The sequence below is a fragment of the Lactuca saligna genome, chromosome 6 (assembly GCF_052625555.1).
Source record: "Lactuca saligna cultivar CGN05327 chromosome 6, ASM5262555v1, whole genome shotgun sequence".
In the NCBI taxonomy this organism is placed as follows: domain Eukaryota; kingdom Viridiplantae; phylum Streptophyta; class Magnoliopsida; order Asterales; family Asteraceae; genus Lactuca; species Lactuca saligna.
Window position 1 is genome coordinate 8774729 of NC_136422.1, and position 18028 is coordinate 8792756.

Below are 18028 nucleotides of genomic sequence, written 5' to 3' on the forward strand. Positions count from 1 at the left end.
TATATATATATATTAATATATATATATATATATATATATATATATATATATATATATATATATATATATATATATATAACAAGAAACAAACATTATGAATTTCAATAGGATCTAGCTAACTAGAGCATGTTTTAATAACTCTTATGTTTTAGGACTATCATACCGTTAAATTTCTAACAAAAAAAAAAAGGATATATACAATAAAGTTCCAATATTTTCGACGATTTGGCAAGAAAGTCTTAAACTTTATTTTTTTGACAGTAAAGTTGTAATTCACGATTTGACAAGAAAGTTCTAAATTTTATTTTTTGACAGTAAAGTCTTAATTTCTGGCTAACTGGCAAAAAAAGATAAGTGTGTCAAAAACTACCAGTAGTTAGGATTTTACTGTAAAAAAAATAAAGTTTAGGAGTTTCTTATCAAATCATAGAAAATATTAGGACTGTAATGTATATTTCCCTTTTTTAATGTCAAGTGTTTTAATTAATATAGTTTTTTAATGTAATGTCTTATTTTAATTGAATGAAAAAATAGTTTTTTTAAAACAAAATTTATATGTTTTTATGTATTTTTGAATTAAATTTAATTAAAAAACATGATGTCGGGTGGTGTGTTATTGATAGATATCCCATTGATGGTTTAGTGATAAGAGGTGGTGATGAGATGATATCCACCACTATAGTGGTTAGTGGTGAGTATTACTGATGACTTTCACCCATAATAACTTTAAAATTGAGATTTTAAGCCAAATACTTTTTAACTTATTGATTTTTGCAACTATAAACACTAATCTAAACATTTTTTTTAAACATCTTTTACCACCATCATAAATCGATTTACTTTTGTCCAAAAACATTTTTTTAAGTAAAAAAAGCAATCCCAAATACCCACTTAACATCTTTTGCAAGACTAGATTAGATGAGTTAGATGTGTTACTTTTTATTTATAAAAATGATAAGGGTATTTTCGTCTTGAGTAAATTACACGAATGGTTCCTATGGTTGGGGATAATTTGCGTGTTTGATCCCTAACTTATTCTTTTTAACTAAGAAAGTCCTTACGGTTTGTTTTTGTTACGCACTTGGTCTATACTGTTTATTTTTTGTTACGTGCTTGGTTCCTGTCTTACCTAAAAATACTATTATTTAAATATAAAAAATAGTGAGGTAGATAAGGTAAGACGAGGGGGTTGGATGAGCTTGGATGTGTGTTTATTTAAATAAATTAAAAAATCAGTGGCAAAATAGCTTTTTTAATGTAAGACAAGGATCCAGCGCGTAACAAAAATAAACAATAGGGACCTTTAAAGTTAAAAAAAATAAGTTAGGGACCAAACACACAAATTACCTTAAACCATAGAGACAATTCTACTAATTTACTCTAACATTTTTTGCAAGGCGAATGATTGAGATGGAGTCCTTGTCCCATTCCATTAAAAGCCGTTTATTCAGATGAATATGTTGTTCTTTTCCAATATGGATTTTGTGCGATAATGTATATAATAGTTAGGATTTTATTTTCTTGTATTTTAAATTTTAAAACTCTTAAGCACAACAAAATCTTTTCCAATATGGATTTTGTGCGATAATGTATATAATAATTAGAATTTTATTTTCTTGTATTTTAAATTTTAAAACTGTTAAACACAACAAAATTACAAAACCAAAAACCATAGCTAAGGTGGATCCCACAACACTTGGGCGGACATGGCTCGCCTCCATTGACCCAAGGCTGCTATGTGTCATAAGCCAAAGTGGTGCAACCATAAGTAGGCTTGCACAAAAAAACCGGTTCAGGGTCCGAACCGGTCACTAAGCCGATAAATCGGTTCACTACGAACCAGTCCACTATGAACTGAGCTGCCGGTTTGCACCTGTTAGAGATTTTAGACATTGAAACCGGTTTAATAACCGTGAACCGCTTTGGAACCAGTAGTCAAACCGATCGAAACGGTTTAGAACCGACTGAACCGATTTAGATAGGTTCGAGTTTTTCTATAACGCAACCGGTTTGAACCGTACTGATTTATGGCTGAACCGGTTTTACGATTCAAGAATTGGAACCAAACCAGTTTACTGAACCGGTTCGGTTTGTAAAAAAAATTGTCCTAACCACAAGGATTGAAGCCCAATGGAACTAACGACCCATCAGCACACTTGGCCCACCAGGCTAAGGCCAAGTCGAGGAAAAACTCCATCTGTGTTCCTTTTCCCTCGTGGTGATGGTCGTGAATAATCGAGAAAAAAAAGCCAATAACTTTCTACTGATTATTTTCGTTAATTTTTCGTAATGTTCAAAATTGTGTGTTCGTTAGATTTTGACCAAAAGTTATTTCGTAGTTGTTCATGGAATAATTTATAGCACTAGGACTTATGCAACACATTTTATGTTTTATTACTATTAATTTTATGTGATGTATGATTTTAATATTTGGTTTAGAAACAAATTATAATAAAAAAAAAACTAAGTTATAATAAATTGATTTATTTAAAGAACTTGGTAATTTTAAAATTGGTTTAGAATTTGTTTAAATTTGTTTTAGCATGAAATGTGTTGACAAATATCTTGCATTGATGTAAATTATTCATCGTCACATGCATCATTTTCACCATTACTAACATTATGATAATTTAACGGTTCGACATATTAAATTTGTAGTTCTATGATATTTGACGTTGTACAATCGGCGTTTATGGTGATACAACTAACATTTGATGTTATACATAAGGTGTTTGGTGTTGTACACCCGAGTTCAAAATGGTGGTGTCGACATTGATATGTTGGTACCGGTGTTTGATATGGTGCCATATGTGTTTGATATGTCAAATAATATTCAAGAAAAACATACTAAATTATTTGATTCATATACTGTATTGATTAAACAGCTTGTGGATTGATTTATTATTGTATTGATGTTGCATATGCAATATAACCACCAAAATTGTGAGGATCATTTGGAGAGATATGCAACCTAAGTATATTGTTGCTACCTTTTCCTTTAGACATGTTCTCAACAGAGCTTTTCCACATCTGCTACTAGCCACTCTTACTTCGTTAGATCGATTTTCACCAACATATCGATTTGCAAGATTCTATTAAAAATCAACATTTTATGTCTCCTCCAATAGATCTTCTACACAGATGTAGATGTACAAGAGTTGAAACCTCCTTTGAATAACCTTCTTTAAACGCTTTACATCTTCCTCATTAACTATCTGAATAACATGCTTTAATGTATGGTGTTGGAAAGACAGAGATTGCTTTTAAAAAAAGACATGCTAATATTAGGTTTGTCATCTAAACATGCCATCTTTTTTACCAAATTGTATAAATCTAAAAAATTTATATTAACATAAGTTTCAACACCAAAATATCCAAAAAAAATTGTCTAATGTGTATTAATTTTCATTTTCTATTTGTCAAGAACCTCTAACACAAACAATAATATACCATTCATCTGAATCATTGGACCTGATACTATATCAACAAAAGCAAAAATGGAAAGGGTTTATAATTGATAGGGCGGATAGTGGTAATTGAACCAGTGTCTTCTCCTTGACAAAAAGAAATTTTATCATTCGACTATATCTGCTTTTTGTTTCGTTCTTGACACATAATATGTCTATAATACACAATATATATATATATATATATATATATATATATATATATATATATATATATATATATATATATATATATATATATATAGGGTTAGGTTCATGTGAGACGCCCTAATTTTGTGAGACCGTGAGACGCATTTTTATTTTATTTTATTTTATTTTTTTATTTTTTTAGTTAATTCAAGTTCCAAAATTAATATTTAAAAAAAAGAATTTTTGGATTTTTCTATTTATTTTTCATTTTAAAATTATTTTTTAGAATATGTACAGTGTAAATATTCTAACGTATTTTTCAAAAAAAAATGGATTTTTTTAATGTTTTTTTTTAGTTAATTCAAGTTTCGAAAATAATATTAAATTTTTTTTTTTTTAGATTTTTCCATTTATTTTGCATTTTAAAATTATTTTTTAGAATATGTTATTGTAATATTGTATTAGAATATTTCACGTATTTAAAAAAAAACAGGATTTTTTTTATTTTATTTTTATTTTTTTTAGTTAATTTAAGTTCCGAAAATAATATTTAAAAAAAGAATTTTTGGATTTTTCCATTTATTTTGCATTTTAAATTTATTTTTAGATTTGGTCTTACGGTCTCACAAAATTAGAATGATCTCAAATGAACCAGAACATATATATATATATATATATATATATATATATATATATATATATATATATATATATATATATATATAGGGTAAAGTGAATATACCTAACAACCTTATATAAGCTTACGTACCTAACTCCATAATACTACATTGGTTTGTATAATATTTACATTGTAATTGCCTAAGGTTCTTAAACTTCAACCCTAGAACTTGATTACTTCCAAAATCTTTGGATTTTGAACAATATCTTTCTTTTACATTACGTCTTTCTATCGAATACCACCTGATGGGCTTCATATCCTACCGCTACAAATGAAAAGATGTAGGAGAAATATAACGATGAATTTCCAAATTTTTTTGAAGTAAATCAAGTTTAGGGATGAACTTTAAGAACCTTTGATGATTGCAATGAAAATTTAATGCAAAATGACGTAGTTTGACGAGGTTAGGTACCTAAGCTTATATAAGGTTGTTAGGTATATTCACTTTACCCATATATATATATATATATATATATATATATATATATATAGAGAGAGAGAGAGAGAGAGAGTATATATATATATATATATATATATATATATATATATATATATATATATATAGAGAGAGAGAGAGAGAGAAAGAGAGAGAGAGAGAGAGAGAGAGAGAGAGAGAGAGAGAGAGCATACTTATGGTAGGCATTGAGCCTAATTTTTTTATTAATTTGAATTTTGTATTCCTTTTTTTCATTGAAGAACAAGAAGTTTGACCCCTTCAAATTTTTTAGGGAGAATTTCATATATGCTCTTCTTAAACATTAAAATATCATATTTACCCAACGTAATTTCTAAATATCATATTTACCCTACATAAAATTTCTAAATATCATATTTACCCTTCATAAAATTTCAAAATATCATATATGTCCTTTTTAAATATCAAAATATCATATATGCCTTTCTTAAATATCAAAATATATTATATGCACTTTTTAAACATCAAAATATTAATGGTAATATCTAATATCTACAACATAATAATAATCAACAATAACAAAAAGTAAACAATCAAAATATACATTTCATAGAAAGGGTTGAAGATGAATCTTTTTGTCTATCAAGAAGCCGATATTCCAACAATTTAAAAGTTCATATTCAATTATCATACACGTAAGGATAATATTGTTAAATTTCTTAATTATTATAATAATTATAAGGTATAAATAATGATTATAAAATATTAAAAACATTATAAAAAAGATTTGGGCAAATATGATATTTTGAAGGTTTATGAAGGGTAAATATGATATTAAAAAATTAAACCGGATAAATATGATATTTTGAAGTTTAAGAGGAGCATATATGAAATTCTCTCAATTTTTTATTTTTTTCTTCTAGACAAATTTTTTTTCCCCAAAGATTTGGACAAAAATAATATTTTGAAGATTTATGAATGGTAAATATGATATTAAAAAATTAAACCAGACAAATATGATATTTTAAATGTTAAGAGGAACATATATTAAATTCTCTCAAATTTTTATTTTTTTTTCTTATAAACAACATTATTTTTCCCCAAAGATGATCGTGGATAAAATTCAAAACAAAACAAGAAACAAACTGAGTTTTTTTCTCCAAATATGACTCAATAAGTTTGATTATTTTTTTCTAAAAAAGAACTTCATTTTATAAGATATTATCCTCTGAAACATACAAATTTTCGTAGTATGATTTCTGAATTTTCACAGTTAAAATGATCAAAAAATAAATTACTGACATCATCATTCGCAAATTAAAGAAAATTTTCGCACTCAAAGCCACCTAAGAAAAATATGGTTAATTTTGAAAATTTTGATTTTGATTTTTGTTATTATGATAAAATAAATCATTTTCTCTTTGATTTATGCTTTTGCAGTTTCCTGTTGTACTTTATTTCTTGAAATTTCTTCAACTACCTAAAACGATGACGGTTTGGTGTTCCGTCTCCATATCTAGGCTCTCCTTGACCAGCTTCAGCAGAGTAGCCGCTTCTTTCCCTCTTCCATGTCGCAGTGTAATTAGCAGAAGAATCTCTGCGAAAATGCCAACAGGCTCATCATCCATCCAAATCACTCATACTTTAAAGTTACCAAGTCAACCTAGCGATCCCGTGACTGTTGTTGCCGCTCCTGGTGTCTCCGATTCCGAATTCAGGCGAGTTTCTCCACCTACTTCTTCCATTACGCGATCTCTTCGCTTTAATAACACCAATTAGTTTGATTTTGTAGTCGAAAATTATAACGAGATTACTGCCTAATTAGGTAAAGTAAGGGATTATGGTAAGATGTTCTTAAGTAAATTATTCGACATAATCAATTACCTACTACACTAATCGAGATTATTATTCCACCTTTTTCTACTGATTTTGACGCTTAAACGATAATCCATTTGAGTATAATCAGTATTTGGCCACCTTTTGATATTGTGGATTGAGTATAATCAGTATTTGGCCATTTCATCAGCCCTAGTAATAATTAGCATCCTCATCAATCTCTCAATGCCATTGTAATACAGCAAATTATGTACATTTCCTATATCTTAGCCAACTTTAATCCATGTTTTCCTCTTCAATTGTTTCGAGTTTCATGTTCAGCTTCTTATATGCTTCACCCTTTTTGTTGCAGATTAGCTATCGGTTCATCTTTATTTAAGCAGTGGCTAAAGAACATTCAAAGTGAAAAAGGACTCCTTGTGGATGGATCTTTGTCTCTAAAACAAGTCCTCATTCAGGTATTACTATCTTCAAGCAAAAGCAAATGCACCTTCTTAAGTACTCTTATCAGTTAATTTCTTCCAACAATTTGATACTAAAATTGTTGATGTAGGGGGTTGACATGTTTGGCAATCGTCTTGGCTTTCTCAAGTTTAAAGCAGATGTCATTGACAAGGAAACAGGACAAAAGGTATGGTATACCTTTACATTGTCTTGGATGCATTACATAAAAACATTGAACAACTATAAAAAGGAACTATCTTTTTAAGGGTTTTATTTATGTGTTAAATTTCATATACTTTTATAGGTTCCAGGTATTGTTTTTGCACGAGGACCAGCTGTATCTGTCCTAATCCTACTGGACTCCGAGGGGAAAACTTACACTGTTCTTACAGAGCAGGTTAGATTTTATATAAAGCAGAAAACAGATTATAGCAATAAAGCAGAAAATAAATAAAAGCACAAACACATAAAGAGGAAACTAAGAAAGTTTAACCTATGTAAAAATTTTAAGGTTAGAGTGCCTGTTGGGAGGTCTATTTTGGAGCTGCCAGCTGGGATGTTGGATGATAATGTTGGCGATATTGCTGGCACAGCAATACGTGAGGTCAGCAAAGTCTTTTCATTTTTGTTATTATTACTATTATTATTATTATTTAGTTAGAAAGAAAGATATATTCCTTTGTGAATTGCATATAAACATATTTCAAGTGGTTTGAAATGTAACACTATCTTAATTTGTTTGTTTGTTAATGATGTGAATAAGACAGGTAGAAGAAGAAACCGGGATTCAAATAAACTTAAATGACATGATTGACCTCACATCTTTTCTAGACCCTTCCACTGGATGCAAAGTTATCCCTTCACCGGTATGTGTGAGACTCACATTAAATCATTTAAATATATTTTTATTTATTTATTAATTTAAAATTTACTTTTTGTGGTGATAGGGTGGATGTGATGAAGAACTTAGCTTGTTTCTATACAGAGGAAGTGTGAGTCGAGATGTTATTAAAGAACTTGAAGGGAAAGAAACCGGGCTTAGAGAACATGGTGAAATGATCAAAGTCCATATCGTCCCTTATGACACACTTTGGCGTATGACACCTGATGCTAAAGTATTAATGTCCATTGCCATATATGAAATGGCCAAAAGAGAAGGTTTGCTGCCTCAAAAAGAGAATGATTTGCAATAGCCCTTCGTTAAACTAACCTTTAATCTACAAACCACAAAGCACACTAGGCCACCAAATGTATGCCTTTTATTAAATAAAGACAAGAAGACTTGAATTTTTAACATCTAAGATACATCAACACTCAAAATCCCACACCTTGCAAGTTTTGTATTGTATTGAATATTGATGATGATGATGTTAAACTTTACTTGAAACATAATCAGCATTTGTTGCTTCCCAGATTGTAGTCCCATCACACGTACAAAGCTTCTTATAATTCTCACCAACACCCGCACTTCTTGCAATAACAGCAGCTGCAATTCCACTATCCGATCTATCTTCACTTTCATACACTGCTATTGCTCTACCGATGAGGTCAGCAATTGTAAGGTCCTTTTTGACACCCGAGAAAAAAGCTTCACCTCTCTCATCAACCTCCAGTGTTCCCAGGTCACCAACAGCCTGAAACATTCACATAACATTCATAAACACAAAAAACCATATTTGGAAAATCAAGAAAAGGGGAGGGGAAGGGGCTTACCTTATTGAATGTTTTCCCGGTGCTTGCGACACCTCTTGTTAGATCACCGTATTCGTTGATAGACCAAGCGTGTTTTTTCCCGGGTGATAAACCGCTGAAGTTGGCTTCGATTCTTGCCAATTCCATACTTATTTGAGCCAGACGAACTACTCCGAAAATCTCTGGGCCTTTGAATTCCGCCACGGCAGCCGAAATCAACACATCTGAACACAAATCATCAAAAGTTAACTGATAGATGAAAAACTAGCTGACAGATGAAAAGTCAGCCGGTAGCTGATAATCTACTGGTTAACCAACAAAATGATGTTTGGTAAAACTAGTTGAGATATGTAAAATAGCATAAAAGGACATCTAAAAATATTGAGTGTTTTTTTTAATAACTAATAAAGGGTATATTTGGAGAAATTTAAAAAAAAAAAAAAAAAAAAAAAAAAAGCTTAATAAGCTCGTTTGAATGATAGACTGAATAACTTTTTAAAAAGCTAGCTTATAAGCTATTTTTTGGTTTGCTAAAAATGACAACCTAAAAGAAAACTTGAAAACGAATAACAATTGACATTGACAAAGGGAATGACCAAAAAATGAGAAAAGGAAACGAACCTCCTGGAGAGCCTTGACCAATTAGTCGAGCTTTTCGACCGGTTTGCTCCAAGGCTTCAGCCATGGTCTTAACGGGCGAAGACCCAAAAATTCTGACTACTTGATTGCTTAAATCCACATCAATGCTCTTAACTCCTAAATCAACAAAGAATATAGACATTAACATAAAGCAACATGAATCAGGACTTGCAAAAATTCTGACTACTTGATTGCGTTCATTACACTTACCATTGACTGTTTGTAACTTGTTCTTCACCGCTTTAACACAACCTTCGCAACTCATATCCACCATGAACTCTGTCTGTAATAACATGAATAAAAAATCTCAGAATATGGAATTTAATTAGGAAATGTTAAATGTTAGGGTTTCCATTAGATATCGATATCTGATCAAACAATTTGAAAATGAATTTGACATCTGATCTGAATATCATAATATTGCATAAGACATGAAGAGCCCAGTAATGAATCCAGCAATAGCTCAATAACAGAGAATCCCTAAACAAAGATGACATTCGTCTCAAATACATGAAAGATGACATTCGTCTCAAATACATGAACTTTCTCAAAAATGTTCTGATCGATTTTTCTGAAATTTCATCGAATCAAATTAATATATTTGAACTGACAAGATGAATTGCTACTAGCTTCAACAATTGATCAATTAATCAGAAGAAAACGAAGATTGAGAGCGTACCATAACTTCCGGTAATTCCGCATCGTACTGCAAATAAAGAAACAATACTCGATATTAAACAATTGAAATCAAGATGATAACGATAAATTGCAATCCCAAAAGATCAAAACCGAGTAGCTGTATGGACTGAGATAAACAGTTCTAACCATTAGGGCGGGTTTAGCGTCCATGTGAAGAGCTGAAGGAGGTTTGGTGTGAGTCTTGTTGAGGTCGAATCGATTTGGGGTCGAAGGGAACGAATTCAAAAAGGGTTTGGTGAAATTGTAATTGTAAGAGGAGGATGAAGATGGGGAGAGGGAATTGAGAGCGAGAGCTGTTGCTGCTGCTGTGACGGCCGTCGCTGTTGACGATGCTGCAACTGTTCTTAAGAATCCCATATTTCCCTTTTCCAAAATCCACGATTTTCGTTGAAATCAAATGTGGAATTATTAATTATTATTACTATGATGTCTTCTAGATGCATCATGAATCGTCCATGGACATGATATCACCCATACCATCATATTTTCATGGTTATAAAACCTTAAAAAAAATATTTGATAAAAATGAATTTAACTAATATAGATGGCTTATTGGAAAAAATAACCATCAACCATATTTCATGTACAACACAGTCCAAAAGCAATTGCAATTATGTACGTTTCGGATAGGGATGGCAAAAGAAACCGAACCTGATGGTTAAAACCAAAAATCGACATAATAGTGCCGGGTTTCGAGTCGTTTAATTGGGGTTGGGATCGGGTTTTGTATGCTTTTAGAAAAATTTTACGAGTTTGGTTACGGGGATGGTAAACAAAATACTCGTCCCGATTACCCGAAACCGAAACCCGTTACCTGAAATCGTTCATATATATATATATATATATATATATATATATATATATATATATATATATATATATATATATACATACAGGAAAAGTGAATATACCCTTAAGGGTATATAAGCTTAGGTAACCAAACACATCATAATACGTCGTTTTTGTTGATATATTCATTATACTGTTCTTAAACTTCAACCCGCAACATTATTTACTTTCAATATTTTCAAATTTTCACTATTATCTTTCTCTTTTATCACATCTTTTTATCGAACACCTACTAGGCTTTATATATTTTCGTTGAAAATGAAAATTATTTAAGGGAAAGATAAATGTATAATTTATAAAAATCATGAAAGTAAATCAAGTTAGAAGTTAAATTACATGGACATTGTACAATTAGAATGTATTATATCAGATAAAACGATGTAGTATGGTGAGTTTAAATACCTAAGCTTATATACCCTTAAGGGTATATTCACTTTTCCCTATATGACAACAAAGAAGATAACTCAAGGAAATTAACATATATATATATATATATATATATATATATATATATATATATATATATATATATATATATATATATATATATATTAATTTCCTTGAGTTATCTTCTTTGTTGTGAAAGATTTAAAGATAATTTCTTGAGATAGTTTCTTGTTTATTTGTATTTGTAGTACTAGCTAGTGTTTTCACATTTTTTTTATTCATAGTACTTAGAGTAATAGTGATATTATGATTTATGAATACTAGTGTCTATTGTTTTTTTGCCACTAGTAATCACTTATGTATCAGAACAAATACGTCTGCTCTTAATGGTTTTGTAAATTATCAAAATTATTTTGGATATGAATTTATGCATGCATCACTAAGTCTAATGGTTTTGTATTCTCATTGCATCAAAAGTATTCTTAATATGAATGTTAAACGGGGATCCCCCGTTACCCCGTTGGGATACTCGCAGACCCGATAGTGTTTGGTAAACGGGTACCCGTTAGGTATCAGGTTGGTGATGGGATCGATTTTCATATTTTGGGATGGGGACGGGATTACCAAAACTCGTCCCTAACCCGCTTCGTTGCCATCCCTAGTTTCGGTTTTGGTTCTGGTTGGTTCACTTTGGTAATAAAGCTTATTTCGAAGGTAGGGATGTTACCATTACAATTTGCAACTTTTAATGAAATAAAATGTGTATTGAAATAAAATGTGAATTGACAAATATACCTTAACGTAATTACGAACTTATAACAACCTATAATTTTTGATGGTTTTATTATTTATTGTAAATCTTTTAATTATTTTTTCAACTCTATCATCCTAAGTTCCTCATCAATACCATCGTTTCCGAGGTACATAATTTTTTTTTTCAGTCATCATTTATTTTCCGATTGTCATTCTTCTTTTCTGAGCTACTAAATTTCCTAAATGCTCAAGCTTATTCATAGAATAGAGAAAATGATAATTCAATCTTTGGCCAACCATTATTAGAATTATAGTGATACCCTCCCTATCGAACAGGACACCACCTCCTTTATCCTAGTTGTCTCTTTCGATGCCGAAAAAAAGCAATGAATCATGTACTCACACAAACACTGACCCTATTTATCATAAGCAGCCTTGCCAGAGACCATGATCAGAACCAATAAACTCCATCACCATTCTCGTCCATGTTTATCTCTATCTCTTCCTCTTCGAGTTGATAGACACCAAGGACAAGCTCGATCCTCCTTGTCTTCTTTCTACGGAAAAGATGACCACCAAGGTGGGAACGTTATCCCTCTTGCAACGACTAAAAGCCTAGAGAGATTAAGAAAACAAACTCGATTCCCCATAGAACTGCAAATTGTTAAACAAAAAAGATTCGGATTTCAGACAAATCAAAGAAACTTACAACCATTTCGCCGGAGAGTATCATGTGGATAGAAAAGGTTCTGATAACGGGAATCGCCATGAATTTGTTTTCTACTAACAAGGTCAACCATTTGGGTTTAGTAGCTGAGAAAAGAATATCGGTGCCCGGAAAAAAAATATGATCGAAAGCGATGATAGTGATGGGGATGATAGAGTTGAAATGGTAATTTAAGGATATATTTTTTTAAAAACACAATACAATGGTACAAAACTAATGGAATTTCTGTATCTATTGAAGTTAGAAAATTTGTACATAATCCATCACCCAAATTGTATTTATGAAGGAAACTGTTAGGTAAAGATTGAAATTTCTCTCTCTTAAGTAAAGATTGGAATTTCTCACTCTTAAGTAAATAGGTACATAATTGAAATTTTATATTAGTATTCAGTGGAAACATAAAAAATTACAGGGGGCTATTTGAAAAGGTGAGATTTAGGCCTATTTGGATGTGGGTAATATAGACATGTGACCCAATAGTTCGGTTTGCATTTTGGAGTCAAAGGGTAAAATGGGAATGTAGTGTTTTAGACTTTTTTTATGAATTATGGATTTTAGTTCAATGTGTTTTAAGTCAAAAGTAATTAGATAGGATTGTATAGCTCCTCAATACCTTTCTCTGGATATAAAGAACGTCAAAAACAGAGTTAGAACAAAGAAGTTATGACCATTTGAAGTCTGGGTGGTTTTCGGCCAAGCTGAGTACACTGGACGTACAAAAAGGTGTACGCTGGGCGTACTAATGGAATCCTGAGTACTCCGGGCGTACCAAGAGTACGCTGAGCGTACACAATCAGTGCCCAAACCCTTTTTTTGTGGTTTAAGTCCTATTTAAGCTCCTTAACTACCCTAAACCCACTCCATTCCCAGCCTCCACCCCTCCAACACCCCTTTCATGAAACCCTAACCTTAGATGAGCCTTGTAAGCTAAAAGAAGGTGATTTTGAGTGCTTTGGAGTATACATGGTGCACATTCAAGATGAAGGAACTTCTTATAGAAGTGTTGGTTGCATTGAAGCTTGTAGATCTAGACTTTGTTTACCTTGATTTATCTTCTAGAGGTATAAAGCTTGAATCTTGATGATGCATTTGTTAGATCTAGCTAGTTTTGGATGTTATGAGCTTTTGGTCATTTTAGTGCATAAAGTTTAGATCTTTAAAGTTTGTGACCTTGTTATGGATAAAGTTGAAAATTCTATCCATCTAAACATCATTGTGATTCAGATCTGAAGGTTGGAGACTTGGACTTAATGGATTAAGTTGAAAAATATGCACTTTTGGTCCCATTTGATGCTTAAAGGCTAGATCTTGGTAGTTTGGACCATTCTAATGGACAAAGTTGGAAACTTTATTCGTTATAGAGCTTTTAGGATCCATTAAAATGTAATCTTGACCCTTCTATACCTTCCATGAGAGTATCATGATGTCTTAATAGATTAATAAGTTAAGGTTTTAGCTTTTGGACCTTTTCTAGACATGGAAATTCATATAGATGGAAACTTTATCACTTAGAATGATGTTGTTAGACTAGCTTTGAGTGTTGGATGAAAGGACTTAAGAGATTAAACACTTAATGGAAAAGTGCCATTTGGTCGGGTACGCCAGGGGTACCTTTGATTACGCTGCGCGTACTCGTGTGGGGTCCCGATTCTGGTTGGTAAGTACGCCATGCGTACGAGCTAAGTACGTTGGGCGTACTCAGCCTGAAGTTTGATTTGTTGACTTTGACTTTCGTTGACCTTTGACTTTTGACCAAGTTTGACCTTGGGCCAAACTTGAGGGTTTTGGTCTATTAACTAAGATTTCATCTGATTCTAGTATTGATAGCTCGGAAAGCCAGTGAGGCGGCAACTAAGGATTTCTTCTGGGGAGCTTCTACATTCTAGGTGAGTCTCTTCACCATACAAATGGGTCGAAGGCACCAAGGCCGACCCATTTTGTGATATGTGGTATACTAGTTGATTTTGTGATATGTGGTACATTAGTTGATATAGTGATATGTAGTATACTAGTAGGTTATGTGCTATGTGGTATGCTAGTTGTCTCTTTGATATTTTCATGAAAGACCATGGGGGAGCTCATGACACTTGGATATAAGACCATGTGGGGTAGCCCATGGCATTCCAAGTAAAGACCATGGAGGGAGCCCATGACACTTGGATATAAGACCATGTGGGGGAGCCCATGACATTCCAAGTAAAGACCATGTGGGAGCCCATGACACTTGGATATCAGATCATGTGGGGGAGCCCATGGCTTTCCAGGTAAAGACCATGGGGGAGCCAATGACACATAGGTGTAAGACCATGGGGGGAGCCCATAACATCCTTATATGTTTATATGCACGACTTATGTGATTGATATGGATTATGTGATTATGTGGATTATGTAGCGTATGCTCCGGGGAACTCACTAAGCTTCGTGCTTATAGTTTTGTTTGTGGTTTCAGGTATCATTGGTTTGGAAAGGAACGGTCCGGCTTAATCACAGCGCACACACCCGTGTTTTCCGCATTATTTGATTTTGGGACGTAACTCTGATAAATGTTTTAATTAAGCAATGTTTTTGAATGATTGGATGAAGTAACATTTGTGTTTGACTATTATGAAAAATGAAATTTTTATCCTGGATTTTTGGATCGTTACAAGACTAATCATTTCTAACATCTTCTTTCTGATCTGTTTGGGTTTGCTTCTAACTACAAAACCCTCACGTGTAAATATTGAGATTGTCTTTGTTGTGCTTTCAACTTTTGCCTGGACTCTTTGGAGATACCGATGTGATAATGTTTTAAATAGAAGATTTAACATTGTCACATGTTGGCTAGTGAGGTGAAGATGTTGTCGTTTGTTTGCGTGAAAATTAAACATAGAAAGGTTTTTTTTTTTTTAATGGTCTAATCGGTGTAATAGCTCTTCACAGAAATGTCTCAAACTGATGAAATTCTAGCTATTGACTAGCTTCTTTTCAATAACTTTCTTGCTGTTCAGAAAATTAAAAACACCTTCTACCCTTTATGCAATGCTTTCGAAGAGAATGAGGTCCATATATTCAAGAAATGCTCCATGACTTTGGAGATTAGAGGGAGCATGCTAACTTGGTGGAATGATTTTCCTGCTTTGGGTGACTCGTTAGAAGACTTGTTGGGGGTGAACTTTACTGTTAAAGTGTGCAGTATGTCTCTAGACATTGTAGATATCAAGGGCATTCCTATGGACTATATGAACGTATAACAACGACATGGTCTTCAACACCAACATCAAGGTCAAGAGTCCGTTATCTTTAGCATATGAAGTCAAGGCTTTGACCTTTTTATGGATCAAGAGTAGAAGGAAATGAGGTAGGAATTTGATTTGAGAATCTTGGGTTGAAAATCCTTGTACAGCTGTACCATATATGTATTTTCAGCTTCTTGCTATTTTTATTTAATTTAAAGTCTAATTGATAAAATAAACACAATATACACCTTTCCTAGTAATTAACAGAATATAGAAACAACCTTTTTCACAAGCTTTCTCTCTTCTTCAACACGCTCAACAATTTTGTTGATATCATACACCATATTATTAATTGCCTTTCTATCTTTCCGGTTTTTCCTGATTATATTGCATTCGGATAAAGAAATATCTGAAATTTGAGGGTTTCCTGGATCGTTAGTCTTTTTCATCCCTAAGCGTTCAATGTTAATTTTATTTTTGTAAAAAAAGTAGGACGCAAATTAGATAATCCATCGGCAAATGAGGAATATGATCACTGCCAAACCAATTAATAAAATTAGACTTAATTGGGCTTCTCAATTTTCTGAAATACAATATATTTTTATAAATTGCTTATTGCCTTTTCTCTTATAAACACATTTTGAACAATCAATGACATTAAACAAAAAAAAAAAAAAAAAAAAAAAAAAAACAATAACTTACACTTGAAACCCTAAGAAACCCAAATATACAAATTAAGATATGTAAAAACTGGAAATCGAAAACAAATCCATAAGAATCTTATAGCGTCAAAGCAACAACCTTTGTTCAAACTTTTTCTTTTTTCAATATTGTTGTTGAGGGTATTGTTGTGGAGGGTATTGTTGAGGAGGGAAAGGCACTCCACCTTTCTCTGGATCAACATTAGGTCCCATTGGGAACGCAACCGCAGGATTTACGGTCGTCTGTGTAGCTGCAGGAACTAAAGTAACATAAGCAGCAATCCCGAAAGCTGCACTTACAAGAGATAGAATAGCTCCAGCTGCAAAGATTCCAGGCTTTACAACATAACATGTAAAATAACCATATGAATCAACCTGTCCACCTTCTCTATTATTTAGTCCTGCAGCTGCGAGCAATAGAATCACAGCTATAACCGAAGCTACCCTGTATATTCAACAGCAATTTAATTAGCGTAAAGATAAGCATGATGATCATTAAAGAGAATTAAAGCAGAAAGATTGATGTTTAATTTGTACCATGATAATACACCAAGGAGTTTTGAAATTGGGGTCGAATTTGGGTCATTTCGAAAACAACTACATCCACCAAATGTAACGCTTATGTAAACTCGTGCAATGATTGTGAACACGGCTGCTACGATTCCAAGAGCAAGAGCTGGACTACTTGGATATACACACGCATTACCTAAAATATAAACCTCAGAAGCCTGCATGCATGCATGCCCAAACACGTATATTCATTAGAAAAACAAAACATATACTACAATGCTAGATAGTTTAAAGTTGGTTGAGTTTTATTAATTGTTACCTTAACCCTAGTGATCTCCCCCGCAAAACCAGTAGCTGCTGCTATTATTCCGAGCACTGCTACAACAGCACAGAACCCAACAGCTTTGCTCTCCATTAATGAGTTCTGTACCAAACTAAATAATATTAAGCAGTCTGTGGATGAAGAAACTTGCGACTGTAGGTGTATGTATATATACATGGGTGATATCATCAACGTTATAGCTGGAATTTCTGATTTAAAATATGCGTATGATTTAACAATCAACGTTTACTTTCATATGTCAACCAAAGACTTGGTCAGAAATTCGCTGGAAACATTTTCTTAGTAAAAAAATAGATACAGAATTTTCCTTGTACAATAAATAGAAATGTATTATTTAAGATATTACTTTAATGAGCCATTGACGCTTATGAATTAATTTCTACGTCTTAGAATCAACTAACTACTGATTCCAGTTTAGTAACCGATGTGTAACCTATTGCTAATTGCTAATATATACAAGAACTAAATGAGACCCTGGAGTTTATGAAAAACGATAATGCTTTTGCTTTTCGTGTTTTTGAAGAAAATAACCCATAATTT

General features: G+C 32.3%; 3 protein-coding genes across 3 annotated transcripts; 1 reads left to right on the forward strand and 2 right to left on the reverse strand.

The window, feature by feature from the left end:
* The first annotated feature begins 6118 nt into the window (after positions 1-6118).
* On the forward strand, positions 6119-8266 carry NUDX14 (nudix hydrolase homolog 14). The gene is made up of 7 exons (XM_078959758.1): positions 6119-6408; positions 6879-6984; positions 7080-7157; positions 7275-7367; positions 7482-7574; positions 7738-7836; positions 7918-8266. The coding sequence occupies exons 1-7, from the start codon at positions 6119-6121 to the stop codon at positions 8161-8163; spliced, it is 1005 nt and encodes a 334-aa protein (XP_078815884.1). The 3' UTR covers positions 8164-8266.
* On the reverse strand, positions 8208-10404 carry CCS (copper chaperone for SOD1). Its single transcript, XM_078959759.1, has 6 exons — positions 10127-10404; positions 9981-10007; positions 9512-9584; positions 9284-9418; positions 8684-8886; positions 8208-8604 (listed from the first exon to the last, which is right to left on the reverse strand). Exons 1-6 carry the CDS (start codon positions 10355-10357, stop codon positions 8341-8343), a joined length of 933 nt encoding a protein of 310 aa, XP_078815885.1. The 5' UTR covers positions 10358-10404; the 3' UTR covers positions 8208-8340.
* A 6109-nt stretch (positions 10405-16513) lies between these two features.
* LOC145001760 (protein MODIFYING WALL LIGNIN-1-like) lies at positions 16514-17595 on the reverse strand. The gene is made up of 3 exons (XM_078961109.1): positions 17465-17595; positions 17173-17363; positions 16514-17080 (listed from the first exon to the last, which is right to left on the reverse strand). Exons 1-3 carry the CDS (start codon positions 17558-17560, stop codon positions 16759-16761), a joined length of 609 nt encoding a protein of 202 aa, XP_078817235.1. The 5' UTR covers positions 17561-17595; the 3' UTR covers positions 16514-16758.
* Positions 17596-18028: the final 433 nt, after the last annotated feature.